At 39.2% G+C, this 27,650-nt stretch overlaps 1 protein-coding gene across 1 annotated transcript in view; it reads right to left on the reverse strand.

The window, feature by feature from the left end:
• Positions 1 to 27,650, reverse strand: part of celf6 (CUGBP Elav-like family member 6) — a 131,028-nt gene that overhangs the window by 26,929 nt on the left and 76,449 nt on the right. The window contains exons 3-5 of the mRNA XM_068315157.1: positions 17,652 to 17,700; positions 8,419 to 8,547; positions 4,037 to 4,116 (exon numbers count right to left, since the gene is read on the reverse strand). Coding sequence (XP_068171258.1) covers positions 4,037 to 4,116; positions 8,419 to 8,547; positions 17,652 to 17,700 — 258 coding nt within the window. The remainder of the gene's footprint in view (positions 1 to 4,036; positions 4,117 to 8,418; positions 8,548 to 17,651; positions 17,701 to 27,650) is intronic.

Here is a 27,650-nt window from a genome sequence, read left to right on the forward strand (position 1 = left end):
ATTTAAGCCTTTCATTGTGGAACAGCATGTTTTTGGAAAATATTATTTATGATATGTGTTTACTTGCCAGGTAACATGGATGTTTTGTAGAGGATGCTAAGAGGGAGTGACAGAGACAGCTAGAGAGGGAGAGACTAACTCTGTTGAGAGTTCATTCAGACCTCACAACTGATGGACTGAAACAGAGTAACTCATATTCTTAATCTTGCCTCCTGTTGTTGATGACATGTGGAAGGGATGGTAACCAAATTAACTGCTTCCATCATTGGCACTGAAGCCTTGGTTAGATACTAATGGCCACCTTGTCTATTAATCTCAGATGAAGTTGAATTTGGGGAGAGAAGGATAACAGGTGCATGGATATTGGGTGAAAGTAATGAATACAACAGATTATTAATGCAAATTTGGATGGTTTTTGATCTGCCCCTAGTCAGTTTGAAGCTCCATATGTTGCGTTGGAGAATTGATTTGCAGCAGATTCAGATGGCTCAGTGGTCTAACCTAATGCAACTGTGTTTGGGCAATAGCAATACGTACATTCAAAAGTTGCATAAACATAATATTTATGAGCTACATTTACTGGATAAAAGGAAACCACCCCAGAAGGAGTTTTAGTACATGTTTTGCATGCAGGCATACTTAGATATCAACCATGTATTTTTGGTAGAAAGTAAATATCTTCTTAATCAAATTCCCTTCAGACCTTTGTCATAATTGTGCATTGAGCAGTGAACAACATAATTATGTTTTGCCTCATGGCTCTGCGTTTATTATATTCTGACCCTTCATGATTTACATGCCAAAATGTTAATCTGAAATGAACTGAAAAACCACTCACAAAGTTAAAATGACTCACTAATTTATCTCCCTCACTTCTTCAATGTAATACACAATGAAGTGAAACTAAAATGTATATTTTCCTTCCAGGAGACTATTGGTCTGCTGCTCGAAAAACATCAGGAAGGTTTGTAAATGTGCAGATGTCTACCAGACAGAATGTGTGATCAGGAATGTGTCCAGCTGTGCAGTACGCAACACATCATTTATTTTACTGAAGCCTTTGTAGGCTTGTTGAAGCCTGACAGAAGCATATCCAATTTGTAATTAACTGCAGCTTGAGAGTAACAGGTTTGGTGGCCTCATTCTCATGCTAAATACAGTAAATCATGATCAACTAAACATATTCAGTGCATTTCAATACCAGAGGATAGCAAAGACGGTCAAAGCACCATTACAGACAGCAAAACTGCAGTCTACATAGGCACATTTAAATCTAAATGTATGGTGTAGAGCAGTACAGTCCACTGTCTACATTCATCATTGTACCATTATCTAGAATTGCATGCAATGTATGGTCCTCTCATTATAAACTGACATGCTGTTTTATTCTGTGTAATGGCCATCATCAGTTCCTTAAGAATTTATATTTGTGTGTGTGTGTGTGTGTGTGTGTGTGTGTGTGTGTGTGTGTGTGTGTGTGTGTGTGTGTGTGTGTGTGTGTGATGTTAATAAAATGATATGTATGCACACTAATTGTAAATGGCTCAGTGGTAATATAACTAACTCAAATCATTTAGTGCTTAAAATTATTTCACAACATATCCAGATAAAAACCTCTTGCCTTGGGTAAGTGATACCCAGGGTATGGAGAATGAATATAGAAAAGCTAAAAGTTAATGAAAGACTGATAAACTGTAAGTGTTCCACAGTATTATGAAGAACCTAGTGCCCAAATATCAGGTAGCATTTAAAGAAGCATTAGTGGCTTATTAATCTGGCCCCGTTTGAAGATCTATCCTAGCTCCAGGGTGCTTTTCAATATTATTGACTTGTTAATCCCCCCTCTTGCAATGAAGCCTCTCTGGATAATTGTTTTTAAGTGTTTTAACTGTGCCCAAACTGTCACTCTTAATAAGTTGGTTGTGATAAATTGTTTTTTGGTTATTCTTTTGCATGTTGCTGGAAGAAGTATAAACTTTTTAGGACTACGGTGAAGCAGCATTTTCCAGAGCTGACTGCAGTATCATGCGGTCTCAAGTAGTACTGAGTGAAACAGGACTCGGGGGTGGGGTGCGGGACACAGCATTCCCTTGGCAAGAATACAGTTTTATAGCTAGAAATGCTAACAATTTGTATAAAATTCCTGTTAAAAAGAAAGAAGATGTTGATGCGGAAATTGCAAATAAATAAATTGATTGTTATTATGACAGCTTTATAATTATTATGCCACTGCAATGAGGAAAGTGACCTAAAAGGGTTGAAAAAAAAATTGGTATGCCGTTATACCTGCTATTAAGCAAATAAAAACATTTTTACTTCCATGCTGATGACACACAATTATATATAGGTCTATGAAAATGTAAGACTAATCTTAAAACCATTCTGATAAATTTTCATGGCAGGTTTTAAATTGCCAAAAGTTAATTGCACCAAAATTCAAATTTCAAGTTTTAATATTTTTTGCTCGTTACCTCAATTAAATTGCTTTGCCATGAAGATGACACACTGTCCCTCAGTTTAAAGCCACTAATTTCACACCAATTTCAGTTTTCAGACATAGGTTCAGAGAACTGTTCCAACTATTAACTTTTGGAGATGACTTTCTCTATGCAATAAAAATTTTCCCCCTACAAATAATTGTAAAATAGTTATCCATACTTTAGCACAGAACCTTGCAAAAATGTTTCTATCTCCTATTTGCACAGCAAGTATCGAATCAAAACTATCCAAAATAGTCCAATCTGTATTGTTTAAGAATTTGCCCCCATATTATAATTGTATCCAAATGTCTTGTGTTGAGAATATAACAACTTGCTTGAATGCATAACAAGGTTTGTAAAATGTTATGAAGCCAAAATGTTTTAATGTTAGAAACAAGAAGCCAAAAATAATTCCAAAATAAAATTTAAAGAAATGGTAATCAAAATATTTTTCTAGACAGTTATTCCCATTGCCAACAGATACTTCTGTTGGCATTAAATTTGGAATATGTCACATAATTTCACTACGTACCATGCTTAAAGTATAAATTCATTGTTTTGTTGTTTTATCATTCCATGATTTTAAACCATATGCACACATATCTTAAAATTTACCGGTTCCTATGCAGTATAATATCTCCAGACACATCTGCTGATTCACAGTGATGGATACAATACAAACTATTCATATATTTATTTGTCTTTGACAAAATAACTGAGTGGCGGCACGGTAGCGCAGTGGCCACACAACACTGTCGTGGAGTTTGTATGCTCTCCCAATGTCTGCATGGATTCTCTCCAGGTTCTCCCTGGCTTCCTCCCAACTCCAAAAATATGCATTTCAGATGTCCTGGCAGGTCTCAAATTATCCACAGGTGTGAGTGTGTCCGTATACGTATTTGTCTGTCGTTCGTGTGGCTCTGCAATGCACCGGCATCGCTCCCAGAGTGTATGTACTCTGCCTCACGCCCCAAGTCAAATGGAATCGTTTTCAACAACTCTGCGACCCGCGACAGCGGAAGAAGTGGGTACTGAAGATAAGTGATGAAAAAAATAACTAAGAATATGTGTACCTGTAAATTCCTGTTTTGCCTTCCAAAGAATTTTGCATGTCTACTGTATGACAATATGTGACACATTGCATAGGAATACTTTAGATCAACATGGTGACATATTAAAAAACAGATATTGTGTGGACTATTGTGTGTATGTTTCATTCTCAAAAGTATTAGAATTTGAGTTGAAGACATTCTGTATTTTTTTTTTTTTAATTTTAGAATGGAATCCATACTCGTGTGCATTTGCCCTGAAAAAATACCAAATTTGAAAGGATCAGTCTCTGTCTGATAACATAATTAAATCGTAAAATTTATGCTAGTCCACCTAAATCTTAATAAAATCAAATAAAGGCAAAAAATAAATAAATAAATAAATAAACAGATACCCAGTAATGAAACAGCCTCGAAAACATTCTCCAGAACTATCCCCAATGCTTTAAAAAAGCATACAATGTTAAAATTGTTGCAAGAATTTGTCTTTCAAAGTGTATTACTTACAGGCATAGTCTGTCCTCCGTGTAAGCTGTTGATGGCAGCCTGTGCTTCTGTGTGGCTGGAGAATTTGACAAAGGCACAGCCTGTATAGAAAGACAACAACAACAAAATAGAGAGGTGAGGAACAACAACCACCTTTCAATACCAAGATATTTTCATGTAATTTGGTTTGTAAATATATTCCGCCATTTGTGTGTTCATTGAATAATTAACTGTAGTAATGGCTCTCGTTGCATGGAGCATCCTGCCCCTCACCCATCTGTAATTCTTCTGCTTCCACTTCGGAGAATAGAACCGTGGTATTTATGACTCTCAATTGTTTGTGAATATTAATCTGTTTAATATTTACACATTATGATTTGTGTGCAGTCACTCCTAAAAGAGATTATGATGACAAAGGCAGAGTATTATAATCAGCCAATCTAACCAAATCTTTGCTTGCATATCATTTCAGATAGAAAGAGGCTTTGCTCAAGGGGCATTGAAATCATCTTCAATCTGTTATGTAGTTAATGCGCAGGAGGAAATGTCAACATAAAAAGTTGGCCAGAAGACTAGTGATTGGGTGTTGTCGGCAATACTCCAGCAGCCTTATTGCATTAACATTTCAAATTGTGTTAAAAACACAGTAATTTAAGTGGCTAATAATAATGTACTACATGCTTTCTTGAAAATTACATATCTTCGTCACAGGATTAAATAGGGCATCAATGTGTAGGTAAGAAAAGACATCACAGCTCTCAACATGAAGAGAAAACCAGTGAACTGAAATACAGTGGGAGTGAAATGTGGTAATTTTCCAAAAGCTATTAAATTAAACAGGAGCTATTTCTCTAAGCTTTATGATCACCATAGACTGCAAGGTATTCTCTTATGTCCTATTTTTATCCTTGCCTTCAGGTAACACATGTGGTAAGTCAAGGGATACCTAATTAATGGATTAATTCTTCCTTTTCTGTCTTCTATACAAGTGTCAGAACCAAGTAATTGTATCACAGTCACATTTTCCTGCCTTCTTCAAATTCTCAGCAGTCCATCAGCTACATGTCTTAATATACATTTCTCTGTACAGTCTCAAAGGAGTCATTCATATTTATCTATGTGATGGTTCATTTAAACAATAGACACCAATTAGTAGGCTCAGAAGATGTTTTGTGTCAGGTATCGGCTATTCACTTCTAATGGCATCACTCAGTATCGCTTCTCCGTTAAACAAATGAAAGTTATCTTGAAAAAAATCATAAAAGTTGAGGTAAGAGATATGCAAAATTTGTTCAGTTAATGTGGGACTATTTCCCCTTTTACCACAGAGTTTATTTAAAAGAACCCCCCCCCAAAAAAAACAAAAAAAAACCCCCAAATTCCTTCATTTTTTGTTTGGTGTGTGTGTGTGTGTGTGTGTGTGTGTGTGTGTGTGTGTGTGTGTGTGTGTGTGTGTGTGTGTGTGTGTGTGCGTGCGTGCGTGTGTGTGTGTGTGTGTGCGCAATCATTGCAAAACACTCCACAACATAGCAGAAGACTTACTACTCCCTGTGCACACTCTTCTAATTAAAGTTTAAGACACACTACATGTAGATGTGAACATGCCACTGCCACCTACTGTAGTGGATGTGCAATTACACTTCATTGATGCTTTGATGGAACACAGCTAACTTACTTAGCTGAAATAATGAGGACTTTGTTTGCAATACAACTTACCTTTTGGTCTCAAATTAGGGTATCATATACACACTACAGGATCCCCATAAGATACCGCCTGGATTTAACTAACAAAGTACAGGTAGGTAACTATTGGATTAATTTGCCCAGAGAATGCAGTCAGCTGACTACCTGAATGTATTGTACTGAATGTCCAGGTTATACCATTAATGATTTCTTTCTTACATGATGTACGGGCATATATCAAGATGAAAAAAAAAAACAGGATTCATCAGGCTCAAGTTGTGAACGGGTAGTTCAGGGAGCATGATGCATCATTTTTACACATGGACTGGCCACCACAGAGTCCAGACCTTAATCCAATGGAGAATCGTTTGGATGTGCTGGAGAAGGCTTTGCACAGTGGTCAGACTACCATTATCAATACAAAATCTTGCTGGTAAATGAATTGAACCCTGGATGGAAATAAATCTTGTGACATTGTAGAAGCTTGATGAAACAATACCACAGCTCTAATAAAAGCTAAAGGTAGTCCAAGGAAATATTTGACTGTGTGGCATTGTTTTTGTTGGTGTGCTTTCTTTGGCCAGGCAGTGTATTATTCCAGATGTCCATTGACAGTTCTGCACATTAAAAAACATCAGGGTTTAGGTATATTTTAGGAGAACTCTCCATCCCCAATCATATATTTATGGCATGGTCTTGCGTTGCATTTAAAAAAAAAAAAGTTAAAGGACAAGTATCTCAAAAGAAGTGGAACTGCTACAGCTTTATAAATTATAGTACACATCTGAGTTTTTGAATTTGATGGCTCAGAATGAGTTGGGGGGGGGGAGGAAAAGAGAGATTGTATTGCTTTCAAGCAAGAGGATCGACACTGCCTTTTGAATTCCCGGGGTAATAATATGTATGCATGAATTCCGTCCCGCTGGATGGGTGACATTTATAACACAACTTAATTATAGACCTAAAAGCCATCTCTCTATTTTCCTGACAATTTGAAGCTCTATTCAACTCAGGCAGCAAGTGTTGCACTTTGAAAGTACTTTGAGGAGCAGTGCCATAGAGAGATGGATGTTAAACTTCTCGGCCTTTTTATTGGGTGAAGAGGGGTGGTGAAAAGCCTCTGAGTAGCAAAAATTTACATCAACAGGGGACAAAGCCTCTATCATGGAACAGATAGCACTGTCAATTTCAAGGTCTGTCTCATTCAAATTATGCTAACCTTATCCCAAGCGAGGTGGCTGGCAAAATAATTTGCTGTAACATTCCATAATGATTGGGTGGGACTGTTGTACAGTGAGTGATAGGACCAGTTGCCTATATATATATGAGACCTTTGTCTCGGGGATGCATTCTTATTTAACATTGCTCCAAAAATTTTCTATTTAATGGGTGGAATTCTGAAGAAACTGTAATGATCAAGCCAGTGATAATACAGACAAATACCAACACAGGAAACCTACGGCATGTGAAGAGAGAACAAACAAAAAGACAAGAGGTCTGAAGTGCATGAGGATGAAAAAGAGTGAAAGTGCGAATGAGAGAGAAAACTAGTTCCTGTCTGACACAACAGCAACCGCCTTATTTCATTTTATGTGCTGTCAATCAGATGGAGGCGACTGAGGAAACAGAAAGAGAGACAGCTGGGTGAGGAAAAACGGAACAAGTCAAAGAGAAAGAAAGGCAGTGGGCTGGTGGGGCAATTTGAGCAAAGGACCCATGTTTAACTGAGAAAACACATGTTGATGCAGAAGCGTATATAGTTCAGTCCGGCCAGCCTTTCTCTTCAATCCAATCATCCTCGTCAACCACCCCCTCTTGCCATCAAATACATGTATCGTTTTCATACCATGGATTCTGCATATTCGACACTAAATATATGCAAGAGAGAGAAAAGAATCAACAAAGAGTTTATAAGCAATATCATTATTGCTCCATGTGTGGCTGGGAGACAGAGAATCATCAAAAGATGATGGGGAGCCTCCTACACTCAGTCTCACGTGTATCACACGTGTCACAGGTGTCTTTAATATGACCGTGCTCTTCTAAATAAATAGCATATAAGCTGCAGACACAAATATATAATCTGTTCCTGAATGCTCTCAAATCTACTGTACTGTGAAAGACAGAAGTAAAACCCCAAGCATTGTTGCTTTTTTTTTAACAATAGGACATTATCGTCCAATGATGTCTCTGGGGAATGATGACAGAAATGAAACAAACATGATTACACCGCTCTGTTTTTCAGAACAGGAGGTGGGAGCAGAAAGAAAGGAGTAAGAAGAGAGAGGAGGTCTGGTGTCATGCATTTAATGAGTACAAGCCCAGGGTGAGAGGAGCTGCCCGGATAAAAAGACAATATTCAGAAAACTTTGGAAGGATTGGATGGAGAAGTAGAGTGAGAACAAGAACAGAATAGAAAACATAGTGACAAAAAAAGGATGAGGGAGGTGGTGTCAGAACACAGTGACAATGAGGTATGAAAGAAATGCGAGTGAGACAAATAGAAGGTGAAAAAACAGAACAGCTGAAGGGCAGGATGAGTTATTCAGAAGAGTAGAGAGGATTTCAGACAATGTCAGGGAGTGTGCAGTGGGTGACTGATGGTTCTAAAAATGTAGGGAGTAGAAACATTCAGCATGTGTACAGACAGACAGACAAAAGAATAAAGAGAGACAGATTACGGGTAAAAAAAAAATAGTGGGAGGTGTGTGGGCTCTGACCCTTACTGGCCCCATCGGGCCCTCGCAGGACAGTGCATTCCTCTATTTGGCCGAAGGTCTCGAACAGCCGCCGCACGTCGTCCTCGCTCTGTTGCTTGCCAAGCATTCCCACAAACAGCTTCCTGTCTTCTGGATAGGAAGAGAGGAAGGGGGAGGAAGGAGGGAGGTCGGAAGAGAAGAGAGAACAGACGATTGCTACAGCTCATGTCACTGTTCTGCTGAGAAGAACTTGTGCAACTCAAACCTGACATGCCCTCTTTTATCAGCATTCTGCTGTGTTGAGCCTACATTGCAACTGTTGTTATTGTCACTGTTTAGAGGTGTGTCACCACATCTTGATATTTATTGTTTGTTACATTTCTTGATGTGTGTGTGTGTGTGTATATATATATATATATATATATATATATATATATATATATATATATATATATACAAGAAATGTACATCAAGAAATGTAACAAACAATAAATATCAAACACTGTACATTCTCGGCCCCCGACCATGGTATGCCAAATTTTAATGCACTCACATTTTCACATTATGGGTGATTACAAAAAAAGTCAGGGAACAAAGACTTTGAAACACAATTCAAGAAGAATTAAAAAATTAACGTGTTTCTATTCATTACCCCGTGTTGACTACTCAGGAATAATGGATTAAGCTCTTTGGTGTAGGATTTTCGGTGTATGATTATCAGCTGAAAATGTACAGATTTTTTTTTTCATTTTTCACCTCCAACAATAGTAAGAAATAATGAACTGAAGTTAAGCTATATCCACATAGTGCAACTCAAATAGATAATTCTCTTATCACTATTTGAGCATGAATCTAAAGATTATATGAGTAAACCATCACAATAAGTGTGACTAATTGTTTTCACAGCCCAGTGAAGGTATTTATTCAAAGCAAATCAAAAACCATACTATAATGAACACATGATGTTGAAAGAGTTGAAATAAAATTGAAAGGGTTTATATAGGTCCAGAGCATTGCAGTAGGCGGTTGGCATTGTGACATCTGAATTGTCTTTTTGTTGTATTTTTAATTTAACTGACCCAAATAATAGGAAATGTTGAGTGTCAAGAAGAAATAAATTGAGCAAAAAATATTGGACAGGTGAAATGCAGGGATGTCGCTTCTACTCAATGTTTGTCAACAACAAACTTTAAATCAGTTATGGATATGAATCATAGAAAGACATAAAGGTCATAAGAAAGTGTACTCAACTTGAGTGAGATTTGCCGAGTTGCAACCGCTACTGCAAGTCATGGTTGCTTCCTTAGCTCTAGAGACTCTGGAGACTTATGGGCTCCATACCACTTAATTCAGGCCAGTCAGAAAGCTAGATGTTTGTAATTAATCTTCCCAGTGCCCTGGCATTAGACAGAGCATTCATCTTCTTTGCATCGTTTATATTATGCAGCTATTCAGCTGTATTGTGGAATGAAATGGATACTAGCAAGAACCTATCACCACAACTGATGGGAGGTGGCAGGAAGAGGAAGAAGAGTTTATTGGAAATGACACTGTTGATCTTCAATGTGAGTCATTTGACTGGTAGAGAGAGGGTGAGGAGCAGAGGGCGAGAGCATCATTTGGACCTCGACAGATGTGATGCCTCCTGTACCTGCCAGGTCCCATTAAATGCAGCTGTTCTAAAAATAAAGCACCAGGGCTTGATTTTTGCAACTGAAAAATCAGATCCTTTTACATTTGTAAAGTTCAAATGAGACACGTGCCCAGAGCCCACTTGGCCACACAAATGAGCACCCGTATAATCAGTAAGGTCACACTCGCTGGTTTCTACTGGTGGTGTTGTAGTTGCGTTGTCAGTCAGTAGTCTGTATTCACGCCTCACACAGCAGGAATTCTCAGCCCTACCAGCTGAGCCTGGTGGTGCTGCTCATTACTGTTCCGTCTCCCATGGAGATCCAGGTTTGTACGTGAGACAGGCTCGCACACAGTTGACTCGGATTTAACAAAGAGTGACAGGAGAACAGACATCTAGCTGGATTTTAGGCATCAGGGAAGGAGCTATGTAGCTATTAATTCAGCCATGAACAGTTCTTACAGAGAAATATGCCTGTCCGCTGTCACTGGGAGAAAATATGAAACCTGTAACAAGGCAACAGTTCATCCTAAGCGCACGTGATTTAACCTTGATTGCCCCCCCCCCCATCTTTCACATTTTCACTGAGGTATCCTACAACTTAAATGGGCAGAGTGCAGTTTTACAGGCGTCCTGCTGTGTGTTAATGTTTTGGGACAAAAGTCTCATCTCGGTCCTGGCCCGAGGAAATCTAATGGCGGCTTTACAAGGCTAATTAACAAGCCAAGAGCGAAGTAATGAACTTTCCAAATGTGCTGGCAGACGCAAAAATAAATTACACCCCAGTGAAGGCATTAAAGGAACTGTGCATGTACTTGCGAGTCTTGCTTTGGGAGAACCACAACGAGAAAATGAATTCAGGGCCACTTTTCATTGCCTGACCTAAGAGTGTCTCAGTCGGACCACTGCATGTCCTAGCCAGTGTATAGATTGCTATTAATTAGTCTACTTTGCACCTGTCTCCATAACAGTCCTTATTGGATTTTGCAAGTTCCTGCTCATCTTCTATGGCCACTCACTAGTGTCAAATTGACATTTTATGAATGTGAATAAATATCTTTTAATGCACGCTCTGCACAAGTAGATGACTCCATGACTCTATGAGTTATCCATTACCATCATGGGAAAGTGTATAAAAAAGATCTCTTTGAAAAGTACAATCATGCGTTTGCATTAAGAGGGGTTAGGACCTTCTGATCGAACTGTATGAGGATAAAGAAATATAGCAGAACTCATTGAGCTCCCATTTTAACCTCCTTGTACACACTTCTCATTGAGAGGGGCACATCTTATCTTTGCAACAGGACAAAGCCGTAGCTGGTGAATGCTTGAACTCCAGAGTTCTTCGTTGTTAAACTTTCAAGAGACATACGTAATCCGCATGTTCAAAATTTCCCCCTACTTTAAAATATTAATGAGGGGCATAATGCCTGCAAATATAACAATATGTGTGTTAAGGGTATGGTAGTCGTGAAACTTGAGCAAATATTTGTATATTTTTTAATCACTGCCTCCTCAACTACCACCAATTTAAGTTTTTGAGAATACATGGGCTCCTTATAAATGTGTCTAGGTGTATTGAATACAATACACACATGCTTTGATTTAGTCAACACATTCTGCTGTTTGTCCCGTATGTGTGCAGTACAGTACAGTATGTTTGTATAAGCTTTGTGTATACACATATAAAGTACACTCATTCTTTTCTTTCAGTGCCTCTGACACAAAAAGCAATTCAAGCATCTTCTTTTGTCCTGTCTCCTGACTAGAGGTGGGAGCAATTGTGTGGAAAATGGGTCCATGTCTGTCTCCAGCCATGTCCAAGCTGTGGCTGACATGTGGACAGCCCCATTTTATGAATGAAAAGAAAAAAAGGAGATCAAAAAAAGTTATCAAAACACTACTGACATCTGACAATTGCTTGTCTTAGGAAGCCTTTTCATTTCAGTGGCTGGTATATTAAAAATTAATGGATTTTGCACAGATGGCATATGCTGTCAATGTTGATGCTCCTCTCCATGGAATAAAGTGATACTTGTGTTGTTGGCTGCAGTCTATGCATATAGATTGTTCTTTACCCTTTCTTCTTCTTTTTCCTCTCTGTACCTTGTCTGTTCAGCAAAGAAGTCTAGTCTAGTTTTCAAATTGTAATACTTTTATTTTATCATTTCCTGTAAAGCAAATATTATATCTAATGAAACCATAGGAAGCACAGTTCCCTGATGTTGTGTTAGTGTTAGCATTGACAACTTTTTTACATCCCACTTCAAAGCGGTGATGTATGGTAATTCCCAGTGTTCGAGTGTTCGTCTGTCCGTCCGTTAGTCCACCGAATATCTTTGCAACCATTGCAAATAAAAATATGAACCAAAAAGCATATTACTCAGGCGGCAAAGGGGATGAAAACGACATGATGACCTTGACCTTGTAAAAACTAGGTCAAGGTCAAATTTCAACTTGTGTACACTCAGGAACCAAACATTTATTATCTGAAAAGGCAGCATAGATTGATAAAATAATTGCACGTCACAGATGCTTTTTGTTACTTTGCTCTGTGTTGGAGTAAATCTGTTGTTGAATCAAAGGTTGGAATCTTGAAAATGTAGCTGGCTCCATCGGACAGCTGTTTTCTTACAAAAGTGCCTTTATTAATTGGGATGTTGTATATTGCATAGCTATACTATTTGTCAAGTGTTTTTGGTCTATTAAAATAACTTGTAACATCAATTTATGTAAAATACCATATTGCCGGAAGTATTTGCTCACTCATCTATATAATCCGAATCAGACGTTCTAATCACGTCTTAGAGTAGAGGATGCCATCATCTACCTGCTAAACCGTGTCTACGGTCACCTGGACAAGTCGTGGAGGACTATGATGATCATGATTTTTGATTTGTCCAGAAAGAGTCGGTGTTGAATGCACTGGAGAAATCAAAAATCATGATCCTTTTATCTGTATTACCTTTTCCCACACTGTTATCGAGTGTTTAAAGCACTTTTGTGTCTGTTTTATAAATTGTCACGTAAATCCGAGACTCACAGAACATAGCTCACTTCTGGATGCCGTCAGCCAAGAGTATTCGAAGTATCACATTACTGCCAACCAAAAATCTGCGATAAGGTGAAGTCGCGAGTGAGTGTTGATGCGCGAATATGCACTGTGTGTTTGTGTGTGTGTGTGTGTGTCTGTGCATATATATATATACACACTCGTACATTGAAAACCTCACACTGTCACGCTTCCGGCGTCTACCCAGAAGTTCGGGCCGCTAGCCGAGTTAGCTCCAGTCTTCACATTTATCCATGTCTCTCACTTACGGAGCCATTTTGGGTTCGTTAAACATACCCGTTTATATTCTTTAATTGTGACGGACCTCACGTTGTCGTGTGGGGAACCCCGATGCTTTATTCACCAGGACCAAACTCACGAAGCCGGCGTCTACCCTGATGGCCAGACCGTAACGCCGTACCGGCCTTCGTCTTAGCGTTCGTCCATCCCACACACATGGAGCCGTTACGGCTTTGTTGGACACAGCGGTTTGTTTTCTTGTTACGGCGAAGAAAAAAAAAAGAAAACAAAGTCTGATATTTCTGTTTTATCATGGAATTTCCACTGGTTCCCGCCAGTATTATATATTACAGAAACAAATAAGGTAATGTTCAACAAAGGGTTTAGATTGTGAGAAAACATAATCAAAATGCATTACTTTTACCACAGGAGCTGTCAAATCATAGCTGTCAAAACAAAATACATGTGTCCCTATGCCTCTGCATGCATTTCTCAGTACATATATCAACCACTCTCTGGGTTTTTTCTTGATTTTTTCAGTTTGCCACGACTGTATCCACAGGCACAGAGGGAGCTTTTGGCTTAATTTGCATGTAAAGTGGAGCATGCTCTTTTGTGGGTGTGAGGTGCCTCCAGACAGCCCATCCCCAATGATCTGCCAGACTGAGCCAGCCAGCAGCCCTCATTCTTCCGTTCCTGCTGAAGTGGGGCATGACAGCACAGTGCACAACATCTTAAGGTCCTGTCAATCTCTTCACTGCTTGACTGAGGTCAACCTTCTGAAGAGCAGCAGGTTGGCAAGGACAAACACGACCCATTCACGAGGACTCTCCTCAGCCAGTCAGACAACAACAGAAACAACATATTAAAAGGGATCATACAGGGCTGCTAGCAGGGATTGCTGGGATTCCTGCTCTATAAGTGCTCTGTTAAAAACAAGTATAAGGAGTTAAACAAGAAAAGAGACTGCAAATGCAATGACAGAAGCCATTTGTGAAAAAGTCAATGTAGATGGAGGCTGCTGGGCATTGCATTAGAGAGTTGAAATCATCTTATCAGAGTTAATAAAAGAAGAGGGTGTTGCTGGCTGACCCATCATCTCGCTTCTCGTCAATGTGGTCTCCAGTCTCACAACCATGGCTACAGGAGTGAGACCTGGCTCCAAGATTGTGTTTAGATAATGGCCATCTCCAATCATAGATTATCTGGCCCCATCTTTTCTTCACATAGACACAGTAGCAGACAAGGTCAGGGGGAAAAAGATTCTGGCGAGGCGCGGAGCAGATAGGGATGGGGTAGCTCTGAGATGATTTACTGCTGAGATTCACTCAGCTGCCTCCATCACCCTCCGTTAAGTTTCTCATCCTGCCTTTTCTTCACTTCTCACTCCTTTTGTCTTCCATCTCTGACTCTTTCGTATTCCTCTATGGGCCTTTTACTAAATCCCCAAGTCTCTCTCTATCAGTTGCTTCATCTTTCCCTTTGCACTTCAGTACCATTGAGTCAGAAAGAGGAACAAAGAGAAAGAAAAGAAAGAGACTCAGAGATCTACTACTTTCTTCAAATGAAAAAAAAAATTGTGTGTGTTTCAAGAGGAGACATATTAGCGTGTCAACTTTTGCACTGACCGCAACAAGTGATCAGATGGCACATGTCTTGATTATTTCTGAGTTGAAATCATCTTTTCTGCATACAAAAAAAGTAGTGTTGGCTACATCAGATTAATAATGTCTTTGTAGGGAAGAGGGTGGCTGACTCAAGGAACCGAAATAGATTTAAAGGCTGCAATGCTCCACTCACATGCTCTATTCTCTCTTGATAATCCAACAAAAAAATTAAAATAAGACATGACTCATTGTAATAGACAGCCAGAGAATCAGCTCTGTGATCCACAGTGGCAGCAGAGCAGCAGGATTGTGGAGCGCCTGCCCTCCCAGTCATTCTCTGAGCTCTAGTTTTATTTCTACCCCTGACACTCCCCATATCCCCAGAGAGATGATGTCTCTTGGGTGCACTGAAAAAAGAGGGTACTAAAGGCTCCAAATGGAGTAATGTGCCCTGATGCCTGCACAGGCACATAATCAAGACCCCTGCACAAGTTTCCATGACAGATAATTGCTAATGCCTTGATAGTGATGAATGTGACTCCATTCTAGAGGTGCAAATTTCCCAGTTCAGCAATGAGTTTGACAATCTAGAAGCCCCACTGGGATTGGTGTACCTGACTGGTCTGCAGCCTTTTTCAGATGAATCCTTCACAACTTTTTCTCCTTGCGTCAGCCCTCGCTGGGTCGTCTTATTTCCTCTAACCGCAAGCCTTCATAATAAATCTCATTTCATTGTCATCCACTGCTGTGGTGTACTTCCATGGCCTGTCTGCTGACTTCCTGTTGCCATTAATACTCAATATCTCTGCTCGGGCCGATCTGCTTGGTCTTATTTCATTTGGTGCTCTGCTCTACCCTGTCCTCCCATATAGAAAGTTCATCTGACAGGCAAGCAGGGGCTGTGGCCAGACAGCCCAGAACACTCTGAATTTCATTCACAGTGCCTGTTCATCTCCTTTCTCTTTCTGCTGAAAAAGGGGCAGTAATTGATATTGGTACACATCCATCTCTTCATCTTAAGCCTAAAATTAAATTTATCTTGGTGAGAATGCTGATTGGCTATTACACAGGCCTTGTCGGTCAGATTTGCCCCCTTTTAGATGGCCAATAATTAAAGTGCTGCCCTGACAAATATAAGATCAACATGGGGATGTGTGGCAATATAAATGGTGATCTGATTCACACTTGACATCACAAGTAAGTGAAGTGGCTCAGTCTAATCTGACCTATAGTCAGATCACCAGTCAGAAATGCAAGCACACGACCAATGCGGACTGGTTCAATTAGATGCAATTCCACCCGTGTAAATCTTTAAGCAGCTTAATCTATATTAACCCTAAATGAAGTTAGTCACAAATGGTTTCAGAATTATCTGTTCAATCAGCATTTTAGTCAGACTTAACACGAAGGGAGAAAGATATGCAAGTGAATTGGTACAATGTCAAAGTGGAATTCATATTTAAATACTGCAAAATTAAATACTTAATTTTTTACTTTGTACCTACTCGCGCAACATTAAGGTTATATCTGCACAATGCAGACTGCACTATAACTGCACAATGCAAAATTATCTGTGTAATGAAGTTCTTATCATGAAGTAGATGTTTCAAAGATAGCTTGGATGGTAGTCAGTGGGTAACTAAGTAGGCAGGTGGGTAGGGTGGAAAATGAATTGGGAAGAAACTGTATGTTGACTTTAAATAAGTTAAAAGTGACACAACCATAACTGATTTATGTTCCTTTTATTTGTACATTAAAATATATACTATGCAAGCAACAAAGATCAGCTCCTATTATCATGCTGGATCCCATCTCTTTCTATATTCCTCTCTCTCTTTCTCTCTACAAGAGTGAATAAAGTGAAGAAAATTGCTAAAGAAACACCTGAGACACCTACTGATACAAGTACCTCTGAGAACAAAAATGACAATAGTTTGAAAAAAGCCATAACAGAAAAATATGATTCACAAAAGATTTTTAAAAAATTCCTGCAAGACACAAAAGGTTCGAGGGCCAAGGTAGAAAAATCTCTTTCCTGATCTCCACATGTTTCTGGATAGCATTTGTTTGTATTTTAAAAAAATCCAGAAGGAAGTGACCAACCACTTTTTACGAGCAAAGAATTATTTTTGATAGAGGAAACTAATGACAAAAGTAAAAAGCATGATTATGGAGAGCGATTAGTTGTTTTTTGAATTTTGTCTGTTTTTTGTTATTTTTTAAACCTGTGTTTTAAGTACTTTGAATGTAAATGGAGCAGGGGACATGGAGATAAGAGCCTCTGTTCTTAGTTTGATAAATGTTAAAAGGTTAAATGTTTTCTTTGTTCAGGAAACACCCAGTACTGTTGAAAATCCTACCATTGTTTGCTTTTGAGGTGTGAATTTCTTTTTGCGTGAATCTCTTTTGGATTTTGTGTCAACGTGATTATCTTGTAATTTGGCTTTTATGAATAAATACAATTTTAAAAAATCAAATCAAATCTCTCTCTCTGTGACTGCATATTTGAGACATCCCCTTTGCTGTTGGCACAGATGGGAAGTCAATAGAAGCCTGTGACCTATATTACAGGTTCCCCTACCATCTCATCTGTCAGTGAGAACAGCATATTAAGGGTTATTTGTGTGCTGTTCCAGTGTATTTGTGTTGATATGTAAACGGAGGCAGAGAGGGTGTGGGATTGGGGGGGGGGTGCAACAGAAACCAGGAGAAGGTTAATTACCTCCTCGTCCTTCACTGTCAGCTGGCTTCACCTGGATGGGTCGGTTCATCTGAAAAGGAAAAGGGAAGTAGAGGGAAAGAAAAAGAGAGAGAAATCCAAGTTAGCATGAAATGTTGGGAGGGAACGGTACAAGATGGCAAGCAAGAAGAGAAGTAAGATGTGGCAGTGTTTCTGTTAATGTCCTGAGTTTGTCCCGCTCTGGGTATCAAATGCAAACATTCAGTGATGATTCAGTCAGATAAAAATAAATCAATCAATCAAGTGCAGTATGCCATACCAATGTATTTAAATAATACAAGGTATTGCCTCTAGAGATGACTGGATTTGCTTCACTGTACAGCAGAATTAGTACTTTTCAATGATAGATGCACACTGGGTCTCAGACAGCATTTGGAGATTAATGCCATTACATCAGCCACTCCTGGCCTCACAGAGAGAGCTTTTTTTTAGGCTGGCCCTTGGTCTTTCTATATTCTTCTGGCACCAGACTCCCAGTCACCAGCTATATCCTACTCATTCTGACCCTTAGTAATCTATCTTTCTCTGCCTCCATCCCCTCTTCATCTCTTTCACCTATCTGCCTTGCAACCAATATGCCAGTGGTCTGGACAGCCAACCCCACCTTACCCCAGCCTCCTCCGCCTCCTGGAAGCTATTGAGAGCCATTGTACAGCCAAGCCATGAAACAGCTTGAGAAAGGTTAACAGTAGGAAATCGATAAACAACCTTTGAGGATCAATTCTATTGTGAGTTGAAAGCAGAAAGGCGCCAAGCTAACAAAAAACCTTTTTAAAACTGCCTGCCATGAATAAAAACTCCCCCGGTTCTTTTTGCTCATGTGTCTGTGGTTAAATATCTTTCACGTTGCCTAGAGTTTGAATTTGGAGCGAAAGAACAGTCTTGTTCTTGTGGCTTTTATGAAACTATAATATAATAATACCTCTTTCCCATGCTAAGACCGACCCTCATACATCCATGATTATGAGACTGTACACAAATGTGTTTCTGGCATTTCATTATACGTGTGGAATGGTGTCTTTCCCCCCTCTATCAGCTGTAAGCTTATCTCTAAGTTAGCCACGTGGAGGAGACCAGCATGCCATCACTGGGGGAATGGCACACAGCACTAACCCCTCAAATCACTCATTGAGGGCTACACAGTGGGTGTTGGGCCCTCAGGCAACACAACGCTTGACAGTGTTCAGTCAAGATTGCTGAACATGTGTGGACAAATATATTTATGGTGACACCCTTGGGATGTAATGCACACATCCAGCAATATGCTCTGGACTGACTGAAACAAATCTTAAGGGGATGATGGACACGTCACAAAGACAAGGGATTGAAACAACACTCAGACACAGTGATGCAGACAGTGTCCACACAGATGGACTTGGATATACACATTTCCATACAGATGTAAATGCTTACTAACAATTACTCTGAGGTATAATGGCAAATGTACAGTATGTCAACTGTTGATGCTTTTAAAGTGCACAACATTGAGCACTGCAGGGAAAAAGGACAAGCATGATATGTACTATAATCTGTACTATAATTAGAGTTATGTCTTATTTAATGTTATAGCATATTGGGGTATCTTGCCTTGCACACCACAGAGAGACAAATGTATTGAAATTATTAAAGCTAAATGTCCTTTAAAATTTATCAGATTACATTTAAGTAAAACAGAAGTCACAAATTATTTTCTCCATTTTTTGACGTAGTTTCTCTTTCACCTGGGTCATGATAATCCTTGAAGGTTTAGCTAAAGAACTGGGCTTCTGATGGGGGTATGAAAAATTAAACCCTACGGATGCCTAGTTGCTTCAAATTCAGCTTTCAAGGATCATCTTTGTACTGTAAATCCACGTGCCAGAGCTAAAATTATAACCGTTTCAGGGGCTGGCTTACTGGATGAGAAGATAAGATATTCCTTTATTAGAGCTGCACTGAGGAAATTTCCAAGTGGCTCCTTTATTTTCATCTTCCTTATGAAGCCAAACAGGGGATGTCTCATTCCTGGATATATAACCTTCATCAGCATTGCATTGAACATGTTAACATGTGGTCTAAGATAAAGTTCACACAGGGTGAGATACTGATATATGTTACTCTGTGGTGTGGTGGAAATAATTACTGCTTAGAATGCTCCAACTGACTGTAAGTTAATGTCTGCTGTGTGTATATACATTAAGTGTGTGTCAGTATGTCTTGAGAGCAGGTTGGGCTGGGGCAGAATTTGTCTCACATAAGTGGTTAAGGGTAGCCTGAAGTCCCAGCAGTGGACTTAAACACCAGCGGTTGGTCAGGAAGCTTCATTAGTAGCCCCTGATCCACTGCAGCAATGAGAGTCATTAGACAACCCAAAAGTACACTTGGGGTTGCTAGGCAACGGACTGGAGGTGGCCTTCAGGCAGGTAAGCCAAGTCGGTCATTTGTCTGTGGGCTGTTAGCCAACCAGCCAGTACCCCTTTCTTCATTTTTATTCACTTTGATCAAATGAGGTCACAATGAAAGAACAGAAGTCTCATGTTCAAACATGTCATGTTCCAACATTACAATGGGTATTCAGAGTGAGTTTTATGCAACGACAAACTTCAGCAAGAGTTCAGCTTAATGCCAAACTATGGATTTGTGAGCTCACCTGCTTAAGGTATTAGTTTAGATGTCTGCTTCTCTGAGCTATTTAATGCCATTTTAGACATACATTTTCTTTTGCAAACACAAAAGTGTTTGCAGCAAAGAAATATTCCACTTCACTCTAGTCCCTTGCATACAAACAATCTGTCTTGCTCTTCTTTCTCCTCAGTGTCAGGCACATTCACAGAGAAACACAAAAGTCTAGGGGCTCAATAACAGCAGGTGGCTTAGGTGACATTTTAATCCCTTATTACTGAGAGCAGGATTAGCCAACAGATCAAGGAAGAGTTAATTATATGAATTCATCAGAGGCTGGGAGAAGAAGCAGCCGGCTCTCCCCTATACTGCCAGCGACTATCCTCAACTCGACCACCAGGCTTTTCCACATACAGTACACGCATGCACATTAAAGAAGAGGAAATGTTCTATCTGTCTCAAAAGCTCATAAATTCCTTGTTAGCTTTGCAGCAGTAGAATGCTAAGGTAATGCACACAGTGGAGCGCCAAGAGATGGTCAAAGATAAATGACATCTACTACCTTCCTGTTGGGCCGAGCAAAATGGACTGCATAGACATTGGAGAGGAAGACTACAAGCTTTTTCATCCTGCAGACATGTGGCTGTCGAAGCTGAAAGGAGTTCAACACCCCCCGTCTTACTTTATCTTTGTCTCTCTCTGCCCCTTTGGCCTCCAAAACCAATATGCTTCCCACCACAGCCCCTTAATGGGTTGATCAATGCTGACAAATAGGCAGCTCATGCTGTCTTGCCTGGAAACTTGCAGCACTGTGCCTGTGTGCTTCTGCACTTAGAGAGACCATCTCTTTTTTCCTTTCCCTTCCATTCTTTTCCTCTCCACACTCCCCTGATTCATGCTCTATTTCCCTTATGTCTATACATTAATTTTTTGTTCTAATCTCTAAATCTTTATTTTTGTTCTATTATGATGAGTCTCCTGAAATCACATAGGAGTGGAAAACCAATAGCGTATATGAGATGAATTTTCTTATATTTTCATGAGGAGACTATATTAGTTATACAGTAATTGCTGGTTTGTATCTCTATATACATATTTAAGTTCATACTGTATACCTGACTGATTAAACTGAAGTGGGAAGAAGAAGGAAAATGCTGATCTTTGGAAATGTTTGTCCATGCTTTGTCAATACTTTGACAAAGAAAAATGTATATCTGCCAACCACTGTAAATACACAATAACTATTCTTTCAAAAACAAAATTCTGAGTTCTACATCCATTGTTGAAATCCTTTGGCTATACATATTATACTTCTTCTTCTACTTTCTATTTAGATGACTACCATCATCAACTGTATAGATAAATGTATATCAAATAAAATGCATACTTCCTGAGTTGTGTTCTTCACTTCTCATAAATAAAGAAAAAAGAAAACAAACAAACAAACCAGCTTGACCTTAAAACAAATCCCTCAGAAAACAAAACCAAGTTAAATACCAAAATAGTATTACTGGTAGGATTGTCAACATCAACAGCTGACTCTGGCTGTTGTTGTTGGATCCACTTAAAACACGTGGTCGAGAGTTCCTTGAAGTATTGTCTTCTTCTCTTCAAGAATTAAATTATAAGGAGCAAAACTAATCTGAATTCAAAACAATCAGGTGAATCACAATTGATACTTAATAGTAGATATATTAACCATACATACCTATTTTAATATGATGTTTAATGTTTTTATTCTTATTTATTGTACAATAACATGATATTATGAGCTTTTAATGATTTTCTAGTATTTCACGACTACAATATTTGTGGTGGACAGATGTAAAGTTGAGTTGAGTGAAACAACGTAAACTTCATTTTTAATTTTTCTAAGTATTTTGGGGGGGGGGAATCAAAGTATAATTGAGAAAAACTCAAAACAACCTATACCTGTATTTTATTTCATTATGTTATTTTTATGTCCTGTAATTATTTTTTGTATGTCTTAGGGAATAATACTTTCCTATTTATGGTAGTAATGACATTTAAGTCACCTCAAATTGTGATTATAATTGTGATTTAAATGTAATAAATAATGACTTACAAATAATTGTAAGAACCAATTGTATTAATAAGTTGAGGACTTCTAATAATAATGATTGTGATCATGTAATTGGCGAGCACACTTTTGTAGTATTTTCTCTCCAAGTCTTTTGTTATGAAAGCTGAGCTAAGAGGACACATTTATTCAACAAATAATTGCACACATCTAGCGTTTAATTACTTACTTCCATTTTCCATGGAAGTTCCTTTCATTTGGTGTCACAAATCAAGTTTATTTTTTATGGCCGTAATCAGGTATCATTCGTCTGATAACCCATCCATTGTTTGATGCCTCTCATTATCATTCTGTGGATTCCCTGTCAGTGAATTCACTGGAGCTGTTGATGTCATTTACAGCCTTGTAGGCTCAATTAAGGATGTTTAATGCAGAGTGACTTTTCTTTAAGACCTAATAATGAGCCAGTGGCGGAGAGAAATACACATCATTTTAAGAGAAGATAGAAGGATACTCAGACCCCCACCCTGGACAATTGGTACAGCTTAGTACCCTCAGCCTGGTAAAAATATAAATGCCTTTTCTCCAGACTTGGGAAGTGAAACCTTTTCATTTATGACATTGCTCACTTGGTCATGATTAACATTGTCTTCCTTGTACATGTGTACATGTGTGCATGTGTGTGTGTGTGTGTGTGTGTGTGTGTGTGTGTGTGTGTGTGTGTGTGTGTGTGTGTGTGAGAGAGAAAGAGACAAATATTTGATGAAATGGATGTTCCATTTTGTACCCTTTATATATTCGGGACTGAGGCAAGTGACGTCCTTTTTCTCTTTGCGAAACAAAACATTTCTTTTTGAAACACAAAAAGAATCTGATTGTAAATAATTCCCATTGTAGGCCAGCAAGCAACCTCCTATATCCTACAGAGCCTATACTGTACCAGCCCATATTACTGCGTCAATCACCTATCACTCATATGTCAGGACATCTTGCCTCTCATTTCTGTGTGGAAGAGAAACAGGGGTATCACAGCAGGAATAAGCCTTGCCCGCGAGTTAACAGCAGCCTCCCTGTGAGGCCAGTATGTCAGTAGAGGTTGGGCCTGCCATGGGTTGGAAGAGATGGGTTGTAGCTGAAGTGATCACACAATGTCTGTCTCCTTCGAAAACACATGAAGGGGGACTGTGTCTGCCTAGCTTTGATGAAGAAGGAAGAGGGGCTCTGACAGCCCAGCAGAGGCTGGCTGGTGGGGAAATGTGGCCTATTTTTAGCTCTGAACCCGAGCTGCTATTTTAAGATTAGGTATTGGGGGGTTCGGTTTGGACAAAGAAGGGAGGTGTGTGTGTCTGAGTGTACCTATGTGTGTATTTGCATGCAATATATGTCCTGCTTTCTGTAATTACCTGATAACTAAATCTCTCCTGAGCAAAAATTTGGCTTATAAAACATTTGTATATATCCGGCATTGTTTCTTTGGTCCCATGAGAAACAGATAATCTGAACCCACCGAACCAACCCAATCTAGTTTCTGAGTCTGTGGCCAAGCCTGTGTTCATAATATCCCTTTCTATTTTAATTTTAACTCCAGTGGTGCCTAGCAGGCCTCCTCTTGAGATGGGACAGGGGCAGACAGAGACAGACAGTGGATGAGAAATCGAGCCATCATGCTATCGTCTGCCCCATAAAGCCTCTGTTCTTCCTCTGACTGTAGATGGATTGCTGTGTAGATCACTGCAACCACTGGCCAGTGCACTATATTACATTTATTGCCCCCTTTTTCCTCCATATCTCCCTCCCTCCACTTAACGTGTGTATGGAAGGGAGGAAGGTGGAAAGAGGGACGGGGGAGTCAGGGTAGAGGTGCATCAGGGGGAAGAGGGGGGTGACGATTCAACATAGTGAGACAAGACTAACAAATTAGTCAAAGTGACAGGGAGTTTTATGAGGTCTGCTCTTGTGAGGCGACTGCTGTTTCTCCTCTCTCTCTCCCTGCTGCTCTGTCTTTCTCTGGGCCTCAGGGACACCAAGCTCAGAAGTGTGTATATGTGTGATACATATTTGTGCATTAGAAAAGGAGAATACTACAGATATGAGGGCGGCAATAGCTCAATCCAATAAGTCTAGGACTGGGGACTGGAAGTCGCTGGTTCAAGACCCAGGTGGGCCAGAAATATTTGGGTTGTGAACTTACAGTAGGAGGTACCAGTTCCCCTCCTGAGCTCTGCCAACGCAAGGCATCATCTCACCATAAGCACCCCACATGTGGGTGCTTCCCACATGAGAGCTGCCTGCCACCTCCTATCATCAGCATGTGTACAGGCCCCGTGTGTGTGTGGTCTGTACGATTATAAATATATACATGTGCAAATATTTGGAGTGGAAAAAAATTAATTTCCCCCCAGGGAACATTAAAGGATTTATTTATATGTAGCACATAGTCGAATAATAAAGGAAACATTAATTCACGTTTAATAAAGAAAGAAGAGCTTCTTAATGGAATGCAGAGGTTTAGGGATTGAGAAATGTTATAATTTAACATGATAAACATTTGTCTTCAAGTCTAACAAATTAAAAGTGGAGGATAGATTTATGTTTATTTCGCTTTTTATGAAGATGTGCAGAAGGTTTAGGATGTCTAGATGTGTTTTAAAGGTAGCCATTAATGTCTTGATCTTAAAGTGGTAGTCTTTACAATGACATGTATGTTAAGCTGCATCTGCTTCTGTGAAGAGATATCGTGTTGAACTCTGAAAATAGTGAACATGTGTATATACAGGTAAAATAGAACAATCCATGCTGATACTGTACACACACTGTCATTACATATGAACAAACATAGTCTGTGAAATGCCTAGACTCAAGTCATATACATAAACCCAAAACCAGGGCACAAACACTAACCTGGTTTCTCCCCAGGAGCATATATTACTCTGCAAGGTCAGAGTACAAATGTTTATAAGCTGGGCTGGGAAAAGACCTAAAGTTGCTTACAGTGTAAGGAGGAGGGGGAGAATAATAATAAGTGGAAGGTAATGACACACGATGCATCTGTCAGATTTATGAGTGCATATCCTGCTCTGCTCCTCTCGTATACCTGGCGGCCAAGTCAGCGCTCACACACAGCACAGCACTGATGAGAGGAGTCAGCAGTGAGCAATCACAAAGCACAGAGCGAGGGGGAAAACAGAGCTGGACTCACTCAGCGATGGGCAATGACAACATAAAACAATCGAGCACTAAAGTCCCAGAGCACTTGCATACACGCACAGTACCACAGGCAACAAAATTGCCTGAAAAAATGTTTAAAATCACACAGAGATGTGTTACAAACCCACAGCCAGGGAGTGTCACTGAGTCAATTATAATATGAGGATTAGGTTATGAGAACATTTTTTTAATGAATTATAACTGTGCCTAAAACAGATGGTGGCATTGGACTATCATCATTTTGATCAGGCTTTGCCACATTTGCATGCTAAAACTCATGTTTTACAATCTTTTTTTTTTTTTTAATTGCACATTACAGGGTTTTTTACAAAACATCTTGATTTAGTGACCATCAGCACACACGTGCACAGATAAGACATTGACACCCAAGAACACGCAATGTACTTTTATAAATAACAAATGAAAATATCCTCACCCACACATGTTTAAAGATGTGTGGGTTAAGTTTCTTTAAAAAAGCTCAATCATTGCAAAAAAAACCCCAAAAACAATTTAAAAACAGTTCAGTGGTAAACATAGGACGTGTTTTTCTCACTGCAACTAATTAAGTTTTAGTTTAAGATATTTAAAAGGAATAGAGAGGTCCTCTGGCTTATTAAAACAAATCATTTTATGAATTTTGGATGATATTTCTATTAGCTTTAATATAAAGTATCAGGTCAAACACAGGCTGCTGATAATTTGAGGTACTGTATGTGCAATTTAAAAAAAGTTGTCATGCTTGAGACAAATAAATAAGAAACAGTGGATTCATAAACATGCAATGAACACACACACACACACACACACACACACACACACACACACACACACACACACACACACACACACACAAGCGACCGATCGTAATGGAGGGCACAAGCATGAAGAGGCTCATCAGACAGACACTATCATGGTCAAATGGTCTCATAAATACAAAACAGAACAAACACGGTAATAAAATAATAATCATGATTGAACAGAGGATTTACTGTTGTAATAAACAACACAAGACTGTTATTAAACAAAAAAAATACTGGCTTGTGAATAACCAAGCACACAATAACATACACTCCTGTGCATACTTGATCAGTTGTGAGCAAATGCATACTCCACCCTCTCCTAAACACACACACACACACACACACACACACACACACACACACACACACACACACACACACACACACACACACACACACAGGCAAACTTTTACTGAAATGCCTTCCGCAACATATCAGTACGTACACACACAAACATATTTCCACATACTCACACGTGCACACACACATGTACACACCCACACACACACACACACACACACACACACACACACACACACACGCACACACAGACTTGCAAGTATGTTACAAGACGCTGTTAGCACAGAAGGCTGTTTGTGAAAATGATCACATCAATCGAAGTGATAGATAAAAGACTGGGAACAATTGATGAAGTGCCACAATTATTTGGAAGATGAATGGCTGAATTTGCTTTTGAAATTGGACTGGATCTCAATGCTGTGGAACAGAACTCATCATCATCAATGAGTCTGCCATTAGATTGCTTTCTGTCATGGGCCAATATCAGCCCGGACAATTGGATCCATCTGCTGAATGGGATCAAATAGACCTACCCATATAACATCCCAGGTGATGTATAGTGACCATGTGTAAAACACATTACATTGTAAAAGCACAATTCATCATTCTATATGTTTTTGTGCACGCTTGGGTGCAGCAGTATATATAAAATGTTAGACATGATATGACATACATTACACAATCACAAACAAATACATTGTATGATTTCATTGTTATTGATATAATGAAATCATAGCAAAGCATGAGGAGCATGTGTGATTCATAAATGACACATATGAACCCATCAGTTAATATAATGTGTGTGACACATTTGTAAAGAATACTTATACTGGGAATGGATTAGGAGAGTGAGCCTCAACAGCATGAAGAAAGGATATATTTCCTCACATCTTCAGACAACAGAATATCTCCTTTATTATTATTCGAAAGAATATTTGCAAACTTGCAACTCATAAAACTTGCAATATCTTATCACATAATTTATTTAAGCACATAAATCCTTTTGCTTATGCAGTTATATGCTTCATA

Source organism: Antennarius striatus, chromosome 1 (genome assembly GCF_040054535.1).
Source record: "Antennarius striatus isolate MH-2024 chromosome 1, ASM4005453v1, whole genome shotgun sequence".
NCBI classification, from domain to species: domain Eukaryota; kingdom Metazoa; phylum Chordata; class Actinopteri; order Lophiiformes; family Antennariidae; genus Antennarius; species Antennarius striatus.